A 23,928-nucleotide genomic window follows, 5' to 3' on the forward strand; every position below is an offset into this window, starting at 1 on the left:
GACATTTTGCAACTCTGAAGTCTGTAACTTTCATCCTTCTTCTGACTAGAAATCAGGCCCCAGTGATATCACAAGCCTCAAAAATATTTGACCCAGCAGTTTCACATGTAGGAACTGAACCTATGGAAATAATCACACAAGTACCAAGATTTATGTACGAGGACATTCACTGCAGCAGCATTTGTAATAAGAAAAACTATAAACAAATCATGGTATAGCCATATGATAGAATACTGCCAACAACTGCAAGTGTGTGTGCCTGACACCCAGTGAGGCCAAACGGAAACATCAGAGTTTGGAGCAGAGAAAGGTTTATTGCAGGGCCACGCAAGGAGATGGGTGGCTCACGCCCCCCAAAACCCCAAACTACCTGAAAGCTTGCAGCAAAGCATTTTAAAAGGTGAGGGAGGGGTGTGGCTGGTTGTTACAAACTTCTTGGTGCAGGAATCCTTTGTCCCCATAGGTCAGGTCACCATGTTCCTGTAAACCTCCAACAAGCCAAGTATTATTCTCTGTTCTGCAACATTTTATCTCTGTATGAGCAGAAAAGTGTAATACTCTTTAACAGGTATAGCCCTTGGGACATTGGGATTGACATATATACACCTGTTGATACTACGTATAAAATAGGTAACTAACGAGAACCTTCTGTGTAGCACAGGGAGCTCTACTCAATGCTCTGTGGTGACCGAAATGAGAAGGAAGTCCAAAAAAGAGGGGATATACGTATCTATACATATAGCTGATTGTAAAGCAACTATGCGCCAATTAAAAAAAAAAAAGGGGCTTCCCTGGTGGCGCAGTGGTTGAGAGTCCGCCTGCCGATGCAGGGGACACGGGTTCGTGCCCCGGTCCGGGAAGATCCCACATGCCGCGGAGCGGCTGGGCCCGTGAGCCACGGCCGCTGAGCCTGTGCGTCCGGAGCCTGTGCTCCGTAATGGGAGAGGCCACAACAGCGAGAGGCCCGCGGACCGCAAAAAAAAAAAAAAAGGTATAGCCTTGAGAATAGGCTGTCCTGTATATTTCAGGCTATGGGCAACATTCTTAACTGGAAGCAAAGGCAACAGAACACAAAGATTAAAGTAAAAGAAACAGACCTAACATGGAGTCAGATTTGTTCTTCCCTATTACAATACCATCCACCATTAAAAACCATGTTTTAGTAGAATATTTAACAACATGAGAAAATGGTCATGTTAAATAAATCAAAAGGAGACTACAAAAACAGGACCTCTATTTAAAAAAAAAGGAAAAGGAAAATCATACATGTTTGCAGACAAATAGGGAAATGTTGAAAGAAAATTCACCAAAATACTAACACTGGTTTTCTCTGGGCACTGGGATTAGATGACCCTATTTTTTTTTTCCTGCATTTTGTACATATTCTTCTACAACATTTTGTAGTTGGAGGGGGAAAAAAGGCTGTTAAAAAATGTCAACCCTCCGTTGTGTGAGGCCAATGGTAGGCAATGGAAGAAAATGCCATAAATTGTGAAAACCAGAAAATTTCATCAGAACCCTTCCCAAAGCCAGCGGCTGTGCCTTTGGCAGATGTAAATGACATAAACCAGAGGAAAAGCAGGACATGGGCATCAAATGGAGCCGAGACAAACTCCTTGCACCCAAAGGTGGCAGGGAAAGCAGCCCACCTCATTGAAAACCCCCAGCCATTATCTGACCTAAAGGCTCCCTCTTGTCCATCTCTATCCTTTCCCCATCCCCTTCCTCAGATCACAAAGACAGTTTCTGGATTTGCCAAGGGCCTGAGAACTTATCCAATTCCACCCAGGTGTCCTAAGGCCTGCTCTGTACCAGGCCCGATGTGGGGCGCTGCAGTCAAGAGAAATCGGATCAAGACCTGTCTGACCTCCCTCCCAGGGGAGGAACCCTTCCTGCAGGTCATCCGGCCTCTTCTTGTCCACCTCCAAGGACTGGGAGCTCACTACCATCCATGCAGCTGGGGCCGCGCCCATCAGTCTTAGAATAAAAATCCTCCATCCCAGCCCATCTTACTCCTCAAGGCCTTTCCTCTACCATCCCAAGTCCTGCCTTGTGTTCCATCCAAGGGTGGGGCTCACAGGCGACCAAACCCATTCCCTCACCCCCTCGGTCATTAGGCATTCAAAAAGCCCTTTCATCATCTCGGGCACAGGCAGTGCTCCCGGCCTTGCCTAGCAGGCAGGTGAGGTGGTGTTTATAGCCCAGGAACAACTGGATGCTAATTCCCTTCTGTTAAAGGGCGACTGAAGTTTCAATTCCCTCCTCTATGAACTCTGAACTGGGGCTAGCTGCAGCTGGGAGGCTGTGACTGACGCGGAGCAAGGGGCTATGTGCACGTGTGCGCGTAGCTCAAATCCAGCCCACGTCCCCACTCCCACCAAAGTTATTCTTATAAAGAAAGGCCTCAGAAGTAGAAGCCATCAGCCCCCAACTCCCTCCCCAGTTCTGTCAATGAGCCTTCGCATAACACCCCTACCCTCACTTTCAGGTGAGCAAACCTCTTCCTGTCAGGCGTGGTGTTCCTCATTAGAAGCAACCCCAGTCCTGTCTGTCCAGTCCCTGTCACACCTAGAGCAGGAGGAGCTGCCGATCCGTTACCCTAGAAACTTCACGGACAAGTGCCATTTCTGCACGTGAACAGCTGGTCAAAGCCTCACGTCTCTGACACACCAGCAAGCCCTGAGTCCCACCCACTCCTCGCCCCTCACACAGCTACACCCTCCCTCCCCTCCCCAACCCCCATTCTCAGACAATCCATTAAGAGACCTTCACCTCCCTGTTGTCCTCAGGCGAGACTTCGGTCTGTTGAGGGGTCCACTCTCTGGGAGGGGGAGCAGTGGGAGCCCACGTTTTGAGAAGCAGGGGTGTGGACACCACCTGGACTCCAGGCCCACCTCCACCACTAGGGTAGATGTCAGACCAAGTCCCCCACCATCCCTGAACTTGAGAAACAGGGACCCTGCGTCTTCTCACTGTTATAAAGATGTTGTCAAGAAGAGGACGGGATGTAAGTTAGTCCTCCTCGGAGGGGCTCCCCCAGGGCACCGACACAGGCCTCACCCCTTGCTGCCCGGCACCCTGCCAGGACGCTCCCCTTCACCTGGATGCTGGCCCTTGAGGAAGTTTTGAGTGGAAAAGAAGCTCCCTAACCAGCGTTTATATAACAACAACATAAGCATTTTATTTTTTCATTAAGCTTCTTAGTTTCTTAGTATCACAATGGAATGATGAGAAAACAAGAACAACAAAAAAAAACCCCACGGGTCTGCAAATCTCTGACAAACAGCAGAGACTTCAAGGCATTGAGGGGGAGGGAGGGAGAGGCCTGACAGAAGTGCCAAAGTAGTTCCAGCATCAGCCTCTCCTTAGCCGGCTGGGCCGGGGTGGGGGGGGGGGGGAGGTGGAATGGTGAGAAGGTGGCACTGTCACAGCTGTCCTTGGCATTTCTGCCTCGTGACTGATACACACATGATCTGCACGGACCACCCCACAGGGTTTCCCGTTGCCTCCCCGGTACCTGGCCGCATGATCCCTGCCTGCTCCAAACCCCTGGACACCCCGGAGCCAGTTCTGCTGGGTGGGTGGCAGGAGAGGAGCGTGGAGGGGGGTGAGGGCAGGCGACGCCGTTCCGGGTGTGAGAAGCCGAGGAGTGGCCGAGGCCCGCCCGGGAGACACCCGTGGCAGCAGGCGGAGGGGGTGCAGGTGGCGGCGGCAGGAGTCCACGTCCCTTGGGCGGTGAGCAGGCCACACCTAGAGCTTCACGGTGCCAGGGGGCAGGCTGTCATTGCAGAGTCTGTAGTAACGCAGGTCGTTGACCAGCCTGTGCACACTCTGGGTGAACGAGGGCAGGTCCTGGAAGGCAGGGGCACAGCTGCAGCCCAGCCCCACCCAACACCCAAAATCACCCCCACCCCACCAGCCACTCCTGTCCCACAGGGCGTCCGGAGCTCTGAGAACATTTGACAAAACGCGAAACTTTACTCACTCTTGCCCCACGTGTCAGCAAAGGCACGGTGGGAGAAAAAGAACAACAGCTGATACCGCCCTAGTGCCCACCACGTGCCAGGCCCTGTCCCAAGCAATTCAGAGACAGAAGTTGTTCAATCCTCACTGCCAGCCTGCGGTGCAGGTTGTTAGTACCGTCATTTGAAGGATGAAGAAAGCGAAGTGCAGACAGATTAAGAAACCTGCCCCAGGTTACACAGTCAGGAAGGGAGGAGATCCAGACTGGAGTCGCTCCCGAGCACGGATACGGCTCCCCTCCACCACGGCCGGCCGAGCCACATCTGCAGAACCCTTCTCCACCCAGGGCTCCAGGCAGGCCCTGCCAATCAACAGTCACAGTGGCCTGTATGTCTCATGACACCGAGCCTGCTAGGCCGCAGAATACAAACAGAGAAGGCCCCTCACAGCAGGAGGCCCAAATTCAACCATGGACCACTACAGGACCACCCGAGGTCTGCTTCTTCATCTTTGGATTGGGATTACTGAAGGCTGGATTGCAGGTCCACAGGCAAGGTAACATCAACGGTGCCTGTCCACACCCCCTAGGCAACCTGGCTAACCTCTCCTCCTCTTCAAACTTTAGCTCAAAGCCTGCCTCTTCCAAAAAGGCCACTCGGATACGTCCTATTTCCTGGCTCCAGTGGGCTAGGTCGGGGCCTCTGCTCCAAGCTCTCTGAGGCCCTTGGCTCACCCTGCCTGTGGACAGTGAGGGCGGGCTCTGGAGCCAGAAGCCCCAGCTCCAGATCCCGCTTCCTGGCTCCACCAATCCCAAGTTCTGTAATTGCCAACCAACTGCTGCCCCTTCTGAGCCTGGGTTCCTCTGTGAAGTGGGGTTAAACAACAGGACCTACACTTCAGAAGGCTGTTGGAAGGCTGTAAAAAAGCCGAGGCAAATACGGTGCTTGGCTCAGTCTGGTCCACAGAGGGCGCTGTTGCCCATCTTCCCAGCAGGACTCCTTAAAGGCAGGGAGGCACGAGCTCCTGGACACCTGGCACAGGGCTGGAGAAGAAGCCAGCTTCAAATACACAGTGGATGGATGAATGAATGAATGAAGGCGCTGATTCCTTTACTTATTTCATCCTCAAGAAAACAAACCAAGGGATATTTTTAAAATCAGTGGTGCCCAAATGCCAAATTCGAATGTCTTGAATGGAACATGGCAGTATATTTCTGCATTTTTAATACGCACCCCAGGTGCTCTGATGCATACCTATCAATAGCTTTGAAAACCACTGCTTTAAATCAAGAAGTTGACTGAGAATGACATCATTAGAAGCTGATCATTAAATATTAGGATTTGGCCTCCAGGATAAGGATGACAAAATACCCAACTGGCTGAAGTGAACTTAACGAAGCTCAGGAGAAAACAAGATCAACGCCAGGGAGAGAAAGTTTCCAAGACAAGGGAAAACAGGAGCCGAGTCTAAGAAAGAACGACCCTGACATGTATCACAGACGAGACAAGCAAGGAAGACGAAGAGTTTGCTCCAGCAAGAGCAACACGCAACCCTGGACGCTGAAGTGGAACGTGGATGGGCTGTTCTCGCACGGCGGTCGGGTCAACACCACCAAGAGGATGTGGGAGAAAGAGAAGGTGTCACTGCATCAAGTGTGAGTGGCTGAAAGACGAAAATTACTTATTCGATAGGAAAAGTTCCAGGAAGAGCCTCTTGGCGGGCGAACAGCCAAGACTTACAGCAGCTGAAACTGGAAGGAGGAGGACAGATGAGGGCCCAGCAACGAGGCCTCAGGACAGGAGAGGCTGGGCACCACGGGACCCGGACACACTAGCAACGATGGCTTCACGTGCATCCACAGACCTCACCACCCCAGTTCCCACTCAAGGGGCTGCCCAGGCGGAACAGCCCACCTGACCGTCTCTGGGTGGGCAGTGGGAGGCAAGAGCATGAGCACTGTGAGGCTCCTCCCAGGGCCTGGCAGCAGGTCAGCCCCACTGAGCCTGGCATCTGGAAGAGCCCAGGGCCCCACCGCTAAACCCTGATGCTTGGGCTCCCAAGTGTCAATCTTCATGGTCTGTCTGCAAGTCCTGGCCGTACTGGCTCACAACCCAGAGGAAACAAGAGCTGGGCCCCAGTCAGAGGTGGGCTCAACAGGGTGCAAAGAAGCTGAGACAAATCAGGCGGACGGCTGGGGCCAGAACCGGGCCCAGTAGCTGAGACAAAGAATATACGTGCTGCAGAGGCCACCACTGGGGGACAGCGTGTGCCCCTCAATCCAGCCACGGCACCAAGTCATCCAGGAGCCGCACGAGCTACAGTGGAGTCGCCGGGGGCACAAAGCACGCGCGAGGCAGCCTGCCCCCTCCTCTCGGAACAGGTGCCAGGCTTGAGAGCCCACGCCTGCCCTCCCTTTAGCCTGGCCTCTCTCTCCTCACCCGATCCATCTTGAAATTCCGCCCCAGCACATTTTTCTGGTTGGCATCCACACCATCACAGCTGGTCAGGAACTCTGGGAGGAAGGCCGCGAAAAAGCCATCGAAGTCCACAGAGGCCATGTTGTAAATGGCGATGCCAATCTCCTCCTGCAGGAGGTCGTGGGACTTGTGAACCAGGACCTGGAGCAGCACGTTCACAAACTGAAAGAGCATGGTGGTCCGGAAGATCTTCTGCAGACAGAAAGAGCAGGGTGAGCGAAGGCCGGGCGGGCTCCCTGCCTACTTCCTGTTGTGCTCCGCAGCCACTGACCTGAGGAGGGTGGCCTCGGCCTGGGCCCATGACACCTCTGAGGAAGAAACCTTCATCTGAGAGCTGGGGCACTTACCTTGTGGTACAGCTTCTGCTTCGTGTTGAGAGTCTCCAAGTAAAAGAGATTTTGTTTAAATAGGTGGATGTCAGGCTGGAGAAAGGACTGTCCAAAAGCCTAGGAAATAAGACCACCATTTATAAGCAGCCTTTCAACACCCTCAGACCCAGCCCTTCTAGGGCACCTCCCTACGCCCAAAGAACTGACACTTGGCGGCGGTTCCCCATGCTGATGCAGGGCGGGGCACCTACCGCCTCATTCTCCTGGCCTGTCTGGTCAGATCTTTGGAACGCTCCTGTGTAGTCTGAGCTCCCAAGTTCTCCCCACTGGGCCTCACTTATTTGGTCTCATCTTGCACCTTTTGTAATAAACCTCCACACCTTCACAGGATCTGTCTTTGAAGGAAGCAGCTAACACCTCTAGGCAAGCACCTCAGCCATCTTAGCAGATACCAGAGGCTGCCCTCCCCGCCTCAAGCCAACCACTCGCCCATAAACCACCCTCTCCTTGGCATCCCAGATCTTATAAACCACAAATCCTTGAAGGCTCCTTCACACCTGGCTGCCTCTGCCTTGGGGTTAAGCAATAGCAAATTTTTAAACTGCTTTGCAGTTTCTGGGCTGCGGAAGTTTCCAGTTCACCCCCCCACCCCAAACACAAAGAGCCCTGCTCCCACAGAAAGTGACTGAGGAGGAGTGGGGGAGGCCAATGAAATGCAAACCCAGTGGTGGGCAGGGCACTCCCCAGAATAAGCCGGTGATGGCCTCGTCATTCCGTCCCTGGGCTCCTAAACTATGAGAAGGGGGTCTTATAGCCACAGTGGTGTGTGCTCAGCCCCCAGAGCTCACTCTCTAGGGTTTAACAGTTGCACTTGATCAGAAAGGGAGACAATCACAGGGCAGTGCTTCTCCCAACACGGTACAAGCCAGAATTATCTCTCAAAAATGCAGATCAACTAACACACTGCTGCAGGTAAGGAGGGCCCCCGGTGGTCCTGACGTGGGCAACCTCCTCACACGTGGGGCAACTCTGCTATAAGGCAGAGGGAATTGAGATGTATCCAGCATCCTGGGTGCCAGGAACGCTGTGTACACTCTCATTTAACCCCACAACAAACCCACGAAATAGGCACTATTATCCCTACTTTACAGATGGAGAGACTGAGGCTCCAAGAAGTTGACTAACTTCATAGGTACTAAGAGGTAGAGCTGAGCTTCAGACCCAAGACCACGAGGCTTCAAAGTGCCACTGTGTGGCGCCTGCTGCAGTGGCCACGTTAGAGGCAGTGGGACCATATGCCACAGAAGCAAAGCAAGGGACAGTCGGCCAGTGGACCCAGTTGGTGTCCAGAATGATGCCCGTCTGTTCCTGGATCACAAGGCAGCCTCACCAGCTCTGCCACATTACCTGCATGATGGCACTGAACTGAGGCTCATTCTCCATCTGCTCCTCAGCAATGCCCCTCTGGACACTGGCCAGGACGGTGGACTTGAAGAAGTACCTCCAGTTGTGATGGAGCGTCCGGAAAAGGAGCTCAAACAGCTCAGCCTTCACGTCAGGGGAGGGGCGCTGTGGAGACACACACAGACCCTCAAACCTTCAGGGAGCCACTCACAGCCTGGGCCCAGAGCAGCAAAGAGGCCTGAGAGATGCCTCCTAACAGCCAGCAGCGTGTTGGCTTTCCACCCTCACTCTCGTCCTGTCAAGGCCCCTGTGGGCCAGCAGTTCAAACGAGGAGTTCTTTGGCAGAGACATGGCCGCAGTTGAGACACAGAATGCCTGGGTCGGTGCCAAGGGGCCCTTTTTCTGATGGAAGCACTCAGCTTTTTAAGCTAAGAGAAAAAGGCTACTAAATGGAAAACAATTAGGAATATGGATTTCCTGCCGAGCAAGCAGCTGATCTGATCTGTCACATCTTCTTGGTGGTGCTGTTCCTTTGCCAGTATAAAAAAAAAGCTGTCCCAGCTAACCTGTTGGCCTTATGCAACCTCTGAGGATAAAGACAAACAAGAAGGCTTAAAAGAGGTTCTGCCCTCTATAGAAAAGGAGTTTAAAGAGCACTTAGAAACCACCAACAGCAGCATTAGAGGGCCTCCAGGTGGAAGCAGCACCTCAGGGGAGGCACTGTGTGGCGCTAATTGCTCTCCCAGCCTGTCTCCTTTCTCACTGGCAAGAGGAGAGGGTGAGGGAGGCAGGCTCAGCAATAATTTTCACATTTATCCAAAAATCTCCAAGTCACTGAAGAGCATGACAGGTCACATTATTCCACAGGTCTCAGCAGAATTAAAAATTATAAGGCCCAGATCTATTTAATTCAGCTTTGATTAAAGTTAAACTAAGACCAGGGGGCACCAACTTCCATGGCAGGAATCCTCAGAGGGCGCAGGTGTGTTTAATGATGCAAAGCAACTGGACTTACTTAAGCCTTAGTCTGGGCAGTTAGGAAGGTTAGCCCTTATTTACGTAACTATTACAGAAAACTTAAGTTAAATATATAATTATTCTGAATTTTGTCATGTTGAGTGGCTGTTTTCTAAGAAGGACAAAGAGCTTTCTAATGATGAAAGCTTTGAATGGTTCTAAGAACTTGTTTTGTACCCCTGAGATCATGAAATTTCTTAATAGGAAAGTGTTATGAACTGTTATTACTACAACATTTGTTATGTTTGCTGGAGAAAACCATATATTCACCTAAAGTTCTACATTGTTTACCATGGGACACTGATCTTACTTACCAACCAACCTTGTGACAATTAACCTGTTATGCTTACACCAGATTAGCTCTAATTAACTCAACCAATATAAAAAAAACATATCAAGCTAATGGCATTCTTTCTCAGAAAAAAAATTATTTTATAAGAAAAATAAAATAACTAACAAATTAGCTTTAAAGCACAACACATTTTCCTCAATATTTCATTCCGTCCCCCATCTCAGGCAGGAGGCAGCACAGTGGACCACCCCAGCCCCTCATACCTCGGCGATGATGGGATACACCTGCTCCATGCACAGGGAGATGATGCTGGGGAGGAAGGGCTTGAACACCTGGCCAGGCTCCTGGACCACCACCTGCAGGATCTTCAGGAACTTCTCAACTACCCGGCAGCCAGTACTGCCTTCGTGGAGGATGCTCTCGGCCAACTGTTCTCTGCAGACAGAGAAAGCACACAGTAGCCAAGAAAATGTTTCTCTGGGGAGCAGTATGAAAACCAACACTTGTGGCAAGTGAAGGAAAGGAGCAAAAAGTCCCACACTTTGTAGCCAGGTCGCACCACTTCTCAGGTTGAGTCTGAAAACCTTGGACACAGCGGGTCTGTGGTTACCTGGTAAACATATTGAGGAAAGTCTGTATGATCTGCTCAGTGAAAGGCACGCCCATCTGTACTCTAAGGCCTCGAAACAGAGTGAGGAAGAAACTCAGCATCTCATCAGTCACATCTAAATAAAGGGACAAAGCAAATGATCAGAGGCACGTACACAGGGATAAACAGACGCCCTTGGCTTGATGCACTTCCTTCTGCAATCTGCACTATCCTTTCTCTTTAATTTCCCCAACACCATCACAGCCAATGACGGAAAGTGGGAAATGATTATGGATGTGCTGAGAAAACAGCTCTGGTACAGAGAACTCTGCCTGATGGCTCACAATAGGAAAAGAAGGTCATCTCAAAGCCGCCCTCACTGCCCAGCACCCAGCGCCATGCAGAATTCTCACTGCAGGTGGGTTATTCTGTACCCGCTGATGCAACTACTGAACTGGGTGAGCCCCTGAGGGCTTCAGCCACTTCTCTATGACTGGTAATCTGCAGTTGGGTCCAGGGTCAAGTGGCTGAAAGTGGACAGTAAGGGTGTACTCAGATTGCATGGCCCTGGGCTATTAAATAGATTAACTGCAGAAAATACTGGTTACATTTAGTGTGGCTCCACTTCCAGATCTAAACAATCATCTCGTACAGTACGTTCTGGCTTGAACTGCACACACTCAGGGGCAATCGGTGAACATCTGCTGACTGAGAAGCCCTGGATATTTCTCTCATAAGACTGACAAGACCACTGTAAGTGGTCATGAGAGCCAGGCGAGTACACCCAGAGACCCAGAGAGAGCCTCTCTGAGTGACAGTGACAGTGTGCGGAGGTGAAGCATCCCAGCAAAATCCACCTTGCCGTGTAAGTAAATAAGTGGAGCTATCAGAAAAGTTCTCTGTCCCGCTGCAATGCCCCTCTTACTCCAATCCATTCATGTTCCCAAGCGACGCAGCGACACACGACATCACCGCCCTCCGCCTTCACCATCTAGGCCGACCCCACCGACTGACTTGGCCTGCCCTGCAGAGCTAAGCAGTTACTCTGGTCCTTGTCAGCACCACCCAGCAGTGAGGCCTGCAGCCAGCTCCTACCTGACTGATGGATAAAAGCTGGGAAGAGGGCCAGGGAGACCTGCACAGATTCCTGCAGGGACTGGTAGCAGATCTGTCGGGACTTGGTGGATTCCCCAGAGATATTCTCCACGATATCTTCTAAGACACTAAGTGTCTGGTGGATAATCACTTTGGCTGCAAACCAAGATTAAGTTGCCTGTTATGACTTGTCTGAGGATAAAGCAGGGTAAGAGGGAACACAGGGAAGGGGAAGAAACCTGCAAAGTTATTCAGAGGACAATCACACAGAAGTCTCTCTTGACTGAGTTATCACTCTCTCTTTGTATCTCTCTTTCTACATCCTTTTCTTCCTTTTTTGTTCCCTTTTTACTGTCAGAACTCCAGTTGCCTGACAGCCAGCCTGCTCAGTTTTTTGCCTCTATTCTGCCTCTATCCACCTGAAACATGTCCACAGAGAAGATGAAAGGTCCCTCAGGTTAGGTGCCTTGCACTTAATCAAGACTGTAAGATGGTGAATAGACCAGTGAGAATGTTAAGTGTCACAAGGTAATCACCACAGGCAAGAATGGACACATGCAGATCAAACACCCTCCTTGAACTGCAGACATGGCTCCAGCCCGGTAATCCACACAAGCACCGGCCATGCACATCTACTGCTGCTGTGTTAAGGAATAAACTGCCTGATCAATCCTTGGTCTATTGGGCCTGAGGGCCTGAAAAAATACATATAATTATTGTTATTATGTTGCATTATATTATATTGTAATATATATTGTATTATATGTTACTGACAATAAATACTTCTAACAATCCCCCCTGATGTAAGAGCTCACTGATGACTCCATACAGCACACAGGGGAAACAGAGGCAGTGGCTAGCAAACAGGCAGGATCTCAGAGGACAGAGCAAGGGCCTGGGTCAGAGGGGCCTGGATGTGAATTGCATGTGGTCAACACAGCTACACATGGGGGCAGGATCCTCATCGGTACACCAGGGTTGGCCAATAGCTCCCACCTTTGCAGGGTTGCTGTGAGGATTAGAGACAAGGTTCAGAATGATTCTCGCAAAGCACCTGACATATCAGGAGATCCAGCACAGGGAAGTTGTCACCATTCCCCAGCACCTGTGGGGTTTCTCTTCCCACCGGCTGCCTCAAGAAGCCCCACAGGGCTCAGCCTGAGCTTGACAGACTCGACCCTGGCGGAGCTCCAGAGGAGGAACTGGAGCTGGGCTGAGAGCCAGCCTCCACCTGCTAGGGCTCTCCGGGTGGTGCTGACCCCCAGAGCCCACCAGCCTCTGTGAGGGCTGCAGCAGCTTCCAGGGAAGGGGACAGCAGAAAGAATCCAGGCTTTAGAGGTGCTTGGGACCAGGTTTGACTCCTGACTCTGCTTATTCTGAATCTCGGTTTCCTCATCTGAAAATGTGGAGAGATGACACCACCTCACTCATAGGACGGGGCATGAAAGAAGACAATGGCTCACAACAGGCCTGGTCCACTCAAGGCTAGTTACAGGGATGCTAGACACTGAGCTCCTGAAGAAGCCATTCACTCACAACACTACCAGCACACGGATGCTCACTAAGCCAGAAAACTGCACCTGGCAGACGCTTCCCCAAGAACACACAAGGCACAGGAAAGGCAAACAGAGTCAAGAGACCAAAATCTGACCTCTGATGTGAGCGTATTTAAACAAGAACCAAGATTTATTCACAAAAATGTGCAAGTGGAAAACTAAAAGCACAATTAAATATGTAATAATAGGAAAATGGATTAAATATGCAAAAATAGGAAATATGTAAATTGGTACTTCCATAGGATAGGATGTTATAAAACCATTAAAAACACTGCTTTCAAGAAGAAAGGCTAATTAATAATAATTTTTAAAAAGGTGGGGGGGGGCTTCCTTGGTGGTGCAGTGGATAAGAATCCACCCGCCAATGCAGGGGACAGGAGTTCGATCCCTGGTCCGGGAAGACCCCACATGCCACGGAGCAACTAAGCCCGTGCTCCACAACTACTGAGCCTGCGCACTACAGCCCGCGAGCCACAACCACTGAGCCCGCAAGCCACAACTACTGAAGCCCACGCACCTAGAGCCCGTGTTCCACAACAAGAGAAGCCACTGCAATGAGACCTGTGCACCACAATGAAGAGTAGCCTCCGCTCGCCACAACTAAAGAAAGCCTGCGCTCAGCAACCAAGACCCAACACAGCCAAAAATAAATAAATAAACTAATTAATTAATTTAAAAAAAAAGAAGAAGAAGAAGAAAGGGGCAATGTGGTGAAGAGCAACGGATCTGGAGCCAGTCAGACGTAAATCACACTCCTGACGCCACCACTTTCCCTGTGATCCAGAGCAACGTACACCTGCCAGGCCTGGGGTGGGGGATAGGGGGTACGGGATACCTTTATTGTGGAGAGATTGGCAGACACTCCCCGAACCTGGTGATCACACTGAGCATCGCCAATAATGGGATAAACAGAAGCAATGCAGTGGAAGTACACGTCACTACCTGGGTGGTATTCCTGCCAAAAACTACTGGAAACAACCAGACAGAATAAGATTATGGGACTTTCTACAAGAAAACAGGTCCGGACGCTTTAAAAATGTCAATGTCGTGACAAACAAAAACTAGGAATATTTTTCTTTATTAAGAAACTAAAGAGATGTGACAATCAAATGTAACTCATGATCCTTGAAGGTATCCTTTTTTAAAAAGCAAAAAAGGACAGTCTGATAACAACTAGGGAAAATTTAAATGTGGTCTATGTTATTAAACAACATTATTGTAACAATGTTCCACAGCTTGGCTGGCTGTGTTAATGGTGTTCTGGTTATATAAGAGAATATCTTGTTCTCAAAGATAAAGGTTAAGTACTCAGGGATAAAGTGTTGATGTCACCAACTTCCTTTAAATGGCTCAGTTAAAAAGAAAAAGTGTGTGTGAGGTTGGGGAGAACACAAATGTGGCAAAATATTAACAACTGGTGAATCCTGGTGAAAGATACCAGTTTCTCATTTACTTAATCTTTTTAAAAAATTTTTTTATTGAAATATAGTTGATTTACAATGTTGTTTTAGTTGGAATGGGGGTTTAACTCTGTTTTACTACCATGTATTTTCTTGGCTGCTTTGGGTCTTCGTTGCTGTACGTGGGCTTTTTCTCTAGTTGCGGCAAGCGGGAGCTACTCTTTGTTACAATGCGTGAGCTCCTCATTGTGGTGGCTTCTCTTGTTGAGGAGCACGGGCTCTGGGGCGTGGGCTTCAGTAGTTGCGGCACGTGTGCTCAGTAGTTGTGGTTCGTGGGCTGTAGAGTGCAGACTCAGTAGTTGTGGCGCACTGGCTTAGCTGCTCAGTGGCATGTGGGATCTTCCTGGACCAGGGCTCGAACCCCTGTCCCCTGCGTTGGCAGGAGGATCCTTAACCACTGCGCCACCAAGGAAGTAGTTAGGATAGGAAAAACTTTCCAGCCTTCATTTCACCACTTGTAGAATGAGGATAATAAGACATAGCTTAAAGGGCTATAGGGAAAGCTAGATGAAACAACGTATATAAAGTTCCCAGCCCAGTGCCCGGGACAGAGTACACACTCAACAAATGTTAACTATGTTTTTCATTACGTTTACTGTGGAAATCATTATGCTATTCAGCAAATATTTCCTCACATGGTGGGAATCACACTTCCCACTTCCTCTGAAGTTAAGCCCTGGCCATATAACCATTCACTGTCCAATGAAATGGGAGTGGAAATGACAAGCATCACTTCTAGGCAAGAGCTTTAAGAACCACTGCACAATTCGCCATGTTCCTTTCCCAACGTAAGCAAAGACTACAACCGAGCCATCATCAGCCTGGGTCCCCGAGTGACTTGAACAAGAACAACCTCCCCAAACCCCTGACGCAAGCTGGACATATAGTAAGAACAAGAAAATAGATGTTTTCCCTGCATTTAAGCCCCTAAGCTTTGGGGGTTGTTTGGTACCACATAGCATAACCTAGCTTATGCTACCTGATATAAGTACATGCAAGATAAAGTGAGAAAAGACCATTAAGCTTTATAAAACATGATTCCACAATAGCTGTATGGAACCCCTAGGCAGGTTACTTGATCTTCACATACCTTAGTTTCCTCATGGATAAAATCAGGATAATTAGCAGTACCTAACTCATAAAGCTGATACTAGAATTAGATGAATTACTCAATGTAAAACACTTAGAACGAGGATCAGACAAATACCAGACTTTGAAGGTTGATGTTGGCACAGCCAGAGATTTGATGAGGATGTAAGATCGCCAAGGCAAGAGCCTGGCACACAGGATGCCCTCACTAAGCCAGCCATTCTTATGCAGCTATATAACTATAAAATATTTTTACAAGTAGAAAAGGGAAGACAATGAGGAATTAAACCTTAGCTAGACCAGGAGTCAGGACAGGTCTGCAGGGGGAGCTATCATGCCCCACCACGTATTATTGTCAGTTACTACAAATAGGAAGGTGTTGCCTACTTATCCCGCAGGAAGAAGAAAATTATTCTCCCACCTGAAGACAGTCCAGCCAATCACAGACTGTAGCAGCCTAACCAGTGAGAAGTCTTTATACTTTGGACTCCCAGGTTCCTCCAATGGACTCTGGTTATTACAGCCCCTAGCAACTCCCCCTTCTACCCTATAAAAGCAAGTGCCCCTTCCTAGTTCTTTGGATTTGCCTGTGGTCTGCCGTAGTCCTCATATCCTGAGAACTGCAATTCCTCTGGCTATTCCTGAATAAACTCACTTTTGCTGGTAAAATAATTGGCTATTACGGTATATTATTATTAAGGTTGACAACAATAAGACAGTTAAAAAGGTTACTTTCTAAAATACTAAAAATGGTGAGATTTAAGAGTTTCTTTTTCCATCTGTATACCATTCTAGTATTTTTGTACAATTAGTATATGTTAATATTTCTAATTATAAAAGTAATGCTTTTTTTAAAGAATGTTGAGTACATATGACTAACATTTCACAAAGCATTTTTGTTGACATCAGCAATGTTCTATTATTTTCTTTCTGTGAAAATAGACTGTATTTTCAAAATATTTCTTTAATATTTGTTATTTCAGGAAGATTTTTCAGAGAAAGCTGATGCCTTCTACTTGAACTATTGAGTTCTCTTGATTCTTTTTTTCCCTCCTCCTTTAATATAAACAATCAAACTTGAAGATACCAAGCTCTTTCAAAGCCTCTTAAATATATTTGGAGAAAGGTTAGAAACGGTTTCAAAAGATAGTTTCATGTTTCCCAGTGTGTAGAAGTGAACTGCTTTGATTGCTTATACAAGTATCTGAAATGGATCAAGAATCACTGTAGGATGTTTACCCACGGAAGGCTTCATCAAATAATGCCTTTAAATGGATGTTTTCCTTATTTTGGACATTTTAAATAAGAGACGGGGGCAACCTGCATTCAGGAAATAGGTTCATCTGATGTGCTCACTGAATTCCACAGGTGAGCAGGATTCTACCCCCAAGTCCGACTCTGCTGCTTAGCAGCTGCGTGACTATGGACAGATGAATTCACCCATGAGCCCCAGATGCAAATCCCATCTGCCACAAAGGAAGAATGATGCCTGCCCTACCTATCTCCCCAGGCTGTCCCTGCCTAGGGGCCACTTACTGTCATCCAGGGGCATCTTCCTCTGCGGGGCGACAGCATTGGGCTTCAGGTTGTGATAATCCCGGGAGAGTGCAGAGATGAGGCTGGCATGGTTGATGGAGCGCACAGGCCACTGCTGCTCATTCTCTGGGAGATTTGGCCATGGAAGCAGCAGGATATTAGAGAGGGCTCGGCACACCAACACCTGAGCCTGGAAGAGACCCCAAGGCGTCCATCAGAAGTTTACGAGCAATGTGGGCAGCAGAGGGGCTGTGCCTGACACAACCTTCAGTACCTACCGCACACAGTGAGCTCAGGCCTCAGGCTCCTTTCTTAAAACCTGGGCCTGGGACTTTGGTCCAACTCAGATAATCCACGGAGAAAAGAGAAACTGAGGCAAAAACACCAAATCTGGGTCTAGCACATCTCAGGGCCAGCCTCAACAATCACTCTTAGTGCTGACACTTCCCCTCTAAGTCAGTACTTGAAGCATTACAGAGGGAGAAATCACAGACACTGAATCCAACCTGTCCCTCAGCTGCCGGCTTCTGACACCCTCCGAGAAGCTACTCAGAACAGTGCTGGTAAGAGTCTCTTACAGTCAATGTGCCCTTGGCGTCAAGTCAGAAGCAATACACTCACATCCCAGGTGCTTTTAACTAACTGCTTTGATTCCCCTATGACCCCACCCCCGTTTTGTTGTTTTTAAACTTCTAGCCTGAGCCTCCCGGAGGATTTTAGGAGAATATACTTGTCTGGAGTGTCTCAACCCTAAGAAAACAAACATTTAACAACAAAAGCAGACTGTTTTAAACCAGAAAGAATGCAAAGAGGACTCTCCCAACACCAGCCAAACTGCCAGCTCTCAAAGCAGCACCATCTCCATGCCTCTTGGGAGGAACACTGTATATGTGAATCAGCACACTGACTGTGTTAGGAAGGTCATGCCAGAGAGCACTGAGGCCGCATTGGTGCCACGCGTATAAGAAATCCATCGATGCTGGCACAGCCTGTAAGCTCTAAGTGCAAAAAGAAAGGCTAGACTCTTCTTCCTCAGCTTCCCTGAGCCTGAGCCACACGGCTCTGGGGACCCCAGGGTAGCCCTGAGGCCTCACCTTATCAACCAGCCGCTGGGCAGAGGCATCGGTGATTCTGTTGAATACTTTCTGTACTGCGGGGATGCTGATCAGAAAGACGGGCCGCACGGTGGTAGCCAGTGAGACCAGTAAATGGCACGCAGATAGCAGCAATTTGTCTTGGACCTGGAGAGGGAAGAGGACATGATATGTCAGCTCACGACATCTCCTGTGAGACTGGTTATTAGAAGAACTTACTGAGGCAGCCACGAGCTAAATATGGCTCTTGGATGCGAAAGTATACCACCTAGGCTCTGGCTCAAAGAACTTTTCCTATAATGACGCCCAGCAACAAGGCATCCTCTTCCTTGCCACATCCATAGCTCCTGCCCTCAAGCCAGGACCACCCCCCCACGCCGCCCCCCCAGTTCCTCCCATTCTCAGTCGCCGGCATCTTTGAGCTCAGTCACTTCTCAGCTCAAGAATCTACAGTGGCTCCCGTCAGCTCTTAAATCACATGGCAAACTCCCTGGCATATCATTCAAACAGCTGGGGATTGTTCATCTCGCTCTTCTTGCTCCAATCAAGCCAAGATCTCTCCACGCGCCCCCCCCCCCCCCCCCCCCCGCTTTCTGCACTCCATCAATCGCACCAGGCTCGCCTACTTCCTTCACCTCAACATGCCAATCAAAACCTTGGTTCACATACCATTCTATCCCTTTCAAATTAGCAAAAGAGAAGACTCTTTGAAAACAGGACCTAATGCTAGTAAGACTGTGGTGAAAACAACACACCAAAGAGTCAGTGGCATGTAGAATAATTTAGGAAAAAAAATTAAATAACTTCCTAGAACCACAAAATATCCCTAATTTTTAACCCTATAATCCCACTTATTCTAAGAAAACTACCTAAAAGGACAAAGCTACATTCATGAGTACACACATTTCAGAGTTATTCATTACAGAGTGACTTTTTATCAAGCGGAGGCAACGTAAAATACCAGCAATGGGTAGGTAAGTTTTGAAACAACCCCTCACAGGGTATCATAACTCATTTACAATTACAAACACAACAAAAATTTACAGAAAACAATACATTGTTCTGTTAATAGTGGTACAGGATGCCATGTATGATTAAAACTACCCCACCCCCCCCCAAAAAAAAGAAAGAAAAGAAAAAAAGTATATGCTTTAGAAATATAAATTGGTGGTCTTCTTGGAGGACGACTTAGAATCTATCAAATTTTACATGGATATAACCTTCGACCCAGCAATTACACTTCTAGGAGTCTACCCTGCAAGGATGTACACACAAGGATCTAATTTCCATCAACAGAAAAATCATTATACACTCCCACTACAGAACAGCACTGGTCAATTTGAAAAACTGAACTTGCTTGACACGTCTCTGAGGCATACTGTTAAGCAAAAGAAGATATCTGAAGATATCTCTCCAACTATCTACAAACTTTTACGTATGCAGTATGTGAAAACAGGAAAAAGTCTGAAAGATATACAACAAACTGTTGACAGTGCTTCCTTTGGAAAGGAAAATGCTTTGAAGGTAGGGATTAAAGAGTACCATAATTTTTTAGTCTGTATATTTGAACAGTATTTTACTTTTTGACAATGAGCATGTATTCATGTGGGACTTAGAGAACCGAAAAAATAGTTATATTTGAATTTATATGGACTACAACTAAAAAGGAACATGAAATGACACATAGTTCTATCACAGCGGTAAGAATTGGGTCTAATGCTTTGTGGTATTTTAATGTTATAATAAACGGGTATATGAACAGAAGGACAGACGTGGAGTTAGAGAAAAGGTGCAGCCTTTGCTGTTTCAAGACCTTGGTGCTGATCAGGGGTGTGACTGCATCCATGGTGGTGGAAATGAGCGTAACAAACTGCTGCGTATTCTGCCGATGAGCCTCACTGCAGTACTGTGCTAGCCAGTGAGAGTAAGCCTGCAGAGCAGCCAGGGACTGAGCGTGCCTGCGAAAGGAGAGAAGATGCGATTTTAAAGGTTATGGTCAAAATACATTATCACTAAACTTTTTTCCACAGGAGGGAAGAATTTCATCCATCACATTTACTATTCTAGGACATGCGTGGAAGTGTGGAAACCATTTACTTGCTCACGTAGTACCTAAAAGTTAAAAACCCGTCGTCTAAATATTGCCACCACTGCCTGGAACACATAAGGCAGTTAGTAAATGTCTACCAGATCTCATTCAACCTTTCTGTGACACATGTGAGCTCAGCCGAGAGAATGGTAAATAATGAAAACAGAATCAAAGAACTTAAATGATAATGTGTTGACTTGGGAACTAGTAAAAATTTTATATCCATAGCTACAAATCAGGATGTAGAAAACTACCAGGAATTATAGCTTTATAAATAAGCATTGATATGAGTCTCTCAAGTTTAAGCTTCCATCATACCATACATGGTATTTGGCTAGAGGCTTGAAGTAGCAAAGACTATGTTTGGACTATGTTTGCACACACAACAAAATATACATCATAAAAGCTCACAATTCATCAGATAATAATCAATCTTTTTACAAGTGAGGCAGTTGTCTCAGAGCTTACAAAACACCAGATCTTCTAATAAACCTAAATAGGTTATTTCTCCCTTTTCTGAAAAAATTAGTAAGTAATCTTGGGGTGATACTTTAAGACTCTAAATAAATATACCATTCCCCAACAAACACCCATTGAGGAACCCTGCCTAAATCATTCTTACACTGGTGGTTGCAAACTAGTGGTTTTTCTTTCTTTTTCTGTTCATTAGCTGTATTCTTCTGTAAAAAACAGCTTTCCCTCCCTGATCTTTTTCTTTCTTTTAAATCATATGGATGCTTTATATTCAATATGTTGTAACTCATTATCATCCTCATTCTTTCTTGATGATCACAATGTCAAGTCTGACCAGGAAAAACCCTTTCATGCTAGCCCCCATGTCCTTTTCATATGTTCCTAACCTTCCTTACTGACTCAACAAGATTTTCCAGGGTCAACCTGCTCCAGACTTGGAGCATTTCTCCAAGGAACTCTGGTTCCTTTTGATGGAGAATGTATTTTAGAAGCCAAGAGCCTGAGTACTAGAGGTAGCATTGCTACTGGAGTGTCACTGCTTCTAGGACCTTTCAGTGGATGTAGCTAGGTTATAGGCAGACAGTATTTAAAAATCAAACTCAGTATCAACAATCCCAGGGCAAACTGACCTCAAGTGCCTCTAGATATGATGCAAGAAGGACATGTCATCTCCTATGCAGTATTCTTGCTAAAATGTTTAACCTCAATCGAATACAGAGAAAAACAACTACACAAATCCAGATTAAGATTTTCTTAAAAAAAAAAAAACAAAAATCAGTAGGATCTGGATCTCCAGAAAGCCAGTCTCTCTCTCCACCCCACCCCTCCCAAACATGCACAATTTGGGGAACTGGTCTAGGCTACAGGAGACACACACAATGTGTGATTCATTAGTTAGAACTCAGATCCAGAAAATGTATGTCTATAGATATATATGTAAAAAGGACATTCTTGGGACAATTAGGGAAATTTGCATAGGGAATATATATACATATACACTTAAAAATAGGAGACATACTTACATACTTACTGACATTACTGTATCTATGAAAGTTTTTGAGTGTTGATAATGGTATTATGGTTACATAGGAGAATGTTCCTAGGAGATACATGCTGAAGGATATACATGTGAAGTGATGTGTTGTCTGCAATTTATTTTCAAACAGTTCACACACAAAAAATGTATGTGTGTGCACTTGTGTACACAGAGAGAAGCACAAGAAAAAAAAAACAGCAGGGCTTCCCTGATGGCGCAGTGGTTAAGAATCCGCCTGCCAATGCAGGGGACACGGGTTCGAACCCTGGTCTGGGAAGATCCCACATGCCGCAGAACAACTAAGCCTGTGCGCCACAGCTACTGAGCCTGTGCTCTAGAGCCCGCGAGCCACAACTACTGATCCCACGTGCCACAGCTACTGAGCCGATGCATCTAGAGATCGTGCTCCACAACAAGAGAAGCCACCACAATGAGAAGCCCAGCAGTGCAACGAAGAGTAGCTCGCCACAACTAGAGAAAGCCTGCATGCAGCAATGAAGACCCAATGCAGCCATAAATAAATAAATAAATAAATAAAATTTATTTAAAAAAAAAAAACAGCAAATGTGGCGAAATATTTATCATTGATGAATCTAGCTTGAGAGTATGGTATATGGGTGTTCATTCTATTTTCCCCTTTTCTATAGATTTGAACTTTTTCAAAATAAGTTAGGTAAGAAAAGGTACTAAGTACCTTAAAGTAAGAAAATATTGGGAATTTTATATTCATAGTGACAAAGCAGTTATTTTGTATTTTATCTTTAGAATCCATTGATCAAAAAGTAAGTACCAAAAGTAAGGAGGAAGACATCAAAGTGCATCTTGGGGTGGGAGGGGGCGGGTTCCTAAGAATTTCAATCAATCTATCAAACTTACAGAGCTCCTTAAAGGCTGAAGGGAGAAGCTCTAAAACTTCCTGAAATTGTGTTCAAGGCGTGTTTATGAGCAAATTAGCACTTTTCTTGGGAGAAGCTTTCTCTAAATTCTCAAAAAGGAAAGCAATATTTTAAAAAAAAATTTTTTTTTAAACAACCACAGTAAATAAGACTCTTTCTATTATTTATCTAATTTGAAGCTCAAGAATGCTCTAGAACAGGGGTCAGAGACTTTTTCTGCAAAAACCAGAGTATAAATATTTCAGGTTTTATAGGTCATCCACTCTTGTTCAGAACTATTCAACTCTGCCACTGTAGTGCAAAAGCAGCTCATAGATAATACGTAAATGAATGGGCATGGCTGTGTTCCAATATTAACTATTTACATAAGCTGGCAGTGGGCTGGATTTGGCACAGGCCATAGCTTGCCAACTCCTGCTCTAGTCTAGAGCAAGCCTTCTGGGCAGTGTAATCTCTGGGATATGGCCCCATCTCCAGTCCCCATTCCTCTATCCCTCCCATATGTCACTTTCCTAATGGCTTTTCACCGTCTGTAAAGTTTCTCAAAGAGTGGTCCCTGGATACCCCGCTTTCAAAATCACTTGAGGTTCTTGTTTAGTATGTAAATACCCGAGGCTTATGCCATCCTGCTACAATCAGAATCTCTGAGGGAATATGTTTCCCAAGCAATTCTCCTGTACCCTTCAGTTTCAGTCACTGGTCTACAGGGTAAGAGTCATGGCATTCAAGGTGAAACACTCAGCCCTAACATGCCTATCCAGCCCCGCCTCCCGCCACACCAACTGCTCACCACATCCCTAACTGTGTGACTCTGGAACACTTCTGTGGCTTGGCTTGTGCTGTTCTTTCCTCCTGAAATGCCTACTCCATATACCTTCTGCTGCCAGCTCTCATCTGCCTGATGAATTCCATTCACTCCAACCACCCCGGCCCCGAGATATCATCAAACAATCTTTCTCTTTCTAGGTTTGGAGGTGGGAGTTTTTCATCTTTTCATGGCAGCCACTACAGTCCCTTTTTATCTGTAAAGTCATTTGGGGCCAGACAACAAAGCCTTTCTGAGAATACACGAACATCTAACTATACTTACACATCAATGAGATCAGGCTTCAATACTGATGGCACGGCAGTCTCAATGTTGTACAATTTTATCTGAGATCCATACAAAGTGACTTTGACCAGCCTGTCGGCAAAGAAGAATATAAGAAAAAACATTCAGTTTATGGACTAAAATAGACAAAATGGACTAGGTACCAAGGTCTCGAGGACAGACTTTTTTTCAATCAAAAAGAATCCAGACCAGGTCTTCAATTTTATCCCAAAGACATAATCTGAGATGTGCATAAAGATTTATATACTAAGATACCAACTAAAGCATTACTTACATTGAAAACAATATAACACAACACAGAGAACATAATGTAATGTAACAATATATACAATAAAAATGATTAGGATGGAAATTTTTATGCTATGTGTATTTTACCACAATAACAAAAATTAGAAAAAAAGTGAATGTTTCAGGCGGATAG

At 46.8% G+C, this 23,928-nt stretch overlaps 1 protein-coding gene across 3 annotated transcripts in view; it reads right to left on the reverse strand.

Annotated features, from left to right (window-relative positions):
• Window positions 1-3,061: 3,061 nt before the first annotated feature.
• Window positions 3,062-23,928, reverse strand: part of XPO6 (exportin 6) — a 107,364-nt gene continuing 86,497 nt past the window's right edge. For all 3 annotated transcript variants that reach the window (XM_060031970.2, XM_060031969.2, XM_060031968.2), the window contains 11 exons: window positions 23,487-23,579; window positions 19,715-19,859; window positions 17,902-18,048; window positions 16,808-16,997; window positions 11,167-11,322; window positions 10,093-10,207; window positions 9,746-9,917; window positions 8,177-8,338; window positions 6,788-6,886; window positions 6,402-6,632; window positions 3,062-3,852 (listed from right to left, as the gene is read on the reverse strand). In XM_060031970.2, the coding sequence (XP_059887953.1) occupies window positions 3,751-3,852; window positions 6,402-6,632; window positions 6,788-6,886; window positions 8,177-8,338; window positions 9,746-9,917; window positions 10,093-10,207; window positions 11,167-11,322; window positions 16,808-16,997; window positions 17,902-18,048; window positions 19,715-19,859; window positions 23,487-23,579 (1,612 nt within the window). In that variant the 3' untranslated portion in view covers window positions 3,062-3,750. The remainder of the gene's footprint in view (window positions 3,853-6,401; window positions 6,633-6,787; window positions 6,887-8,176; window positions 8,339-9,745; window positions 9,918-10,092; window positions 10,208-11,166; window positions 11,323-16,807; window positions 16,998-17,901; window positions 18,049-19,714; window positions 19,860-23,486; window positions 23,580-23,928) is intronic.

Source organism: Delphinus delphis, chromosome 15 (genome assembly GCF_949987515.2).
Source record: "Delphinus delphis chromosome 15, mDelDel1.2, whole genome shotgun sequence".
In the NCBI taxonomy this organism is placed as follows: domain Eukaryota; kingdom Metazoa; phylum Chordata; class Mammalia; order Artiodactyla; family Delphinidae; genus Delphinus; species Delphinus delphis.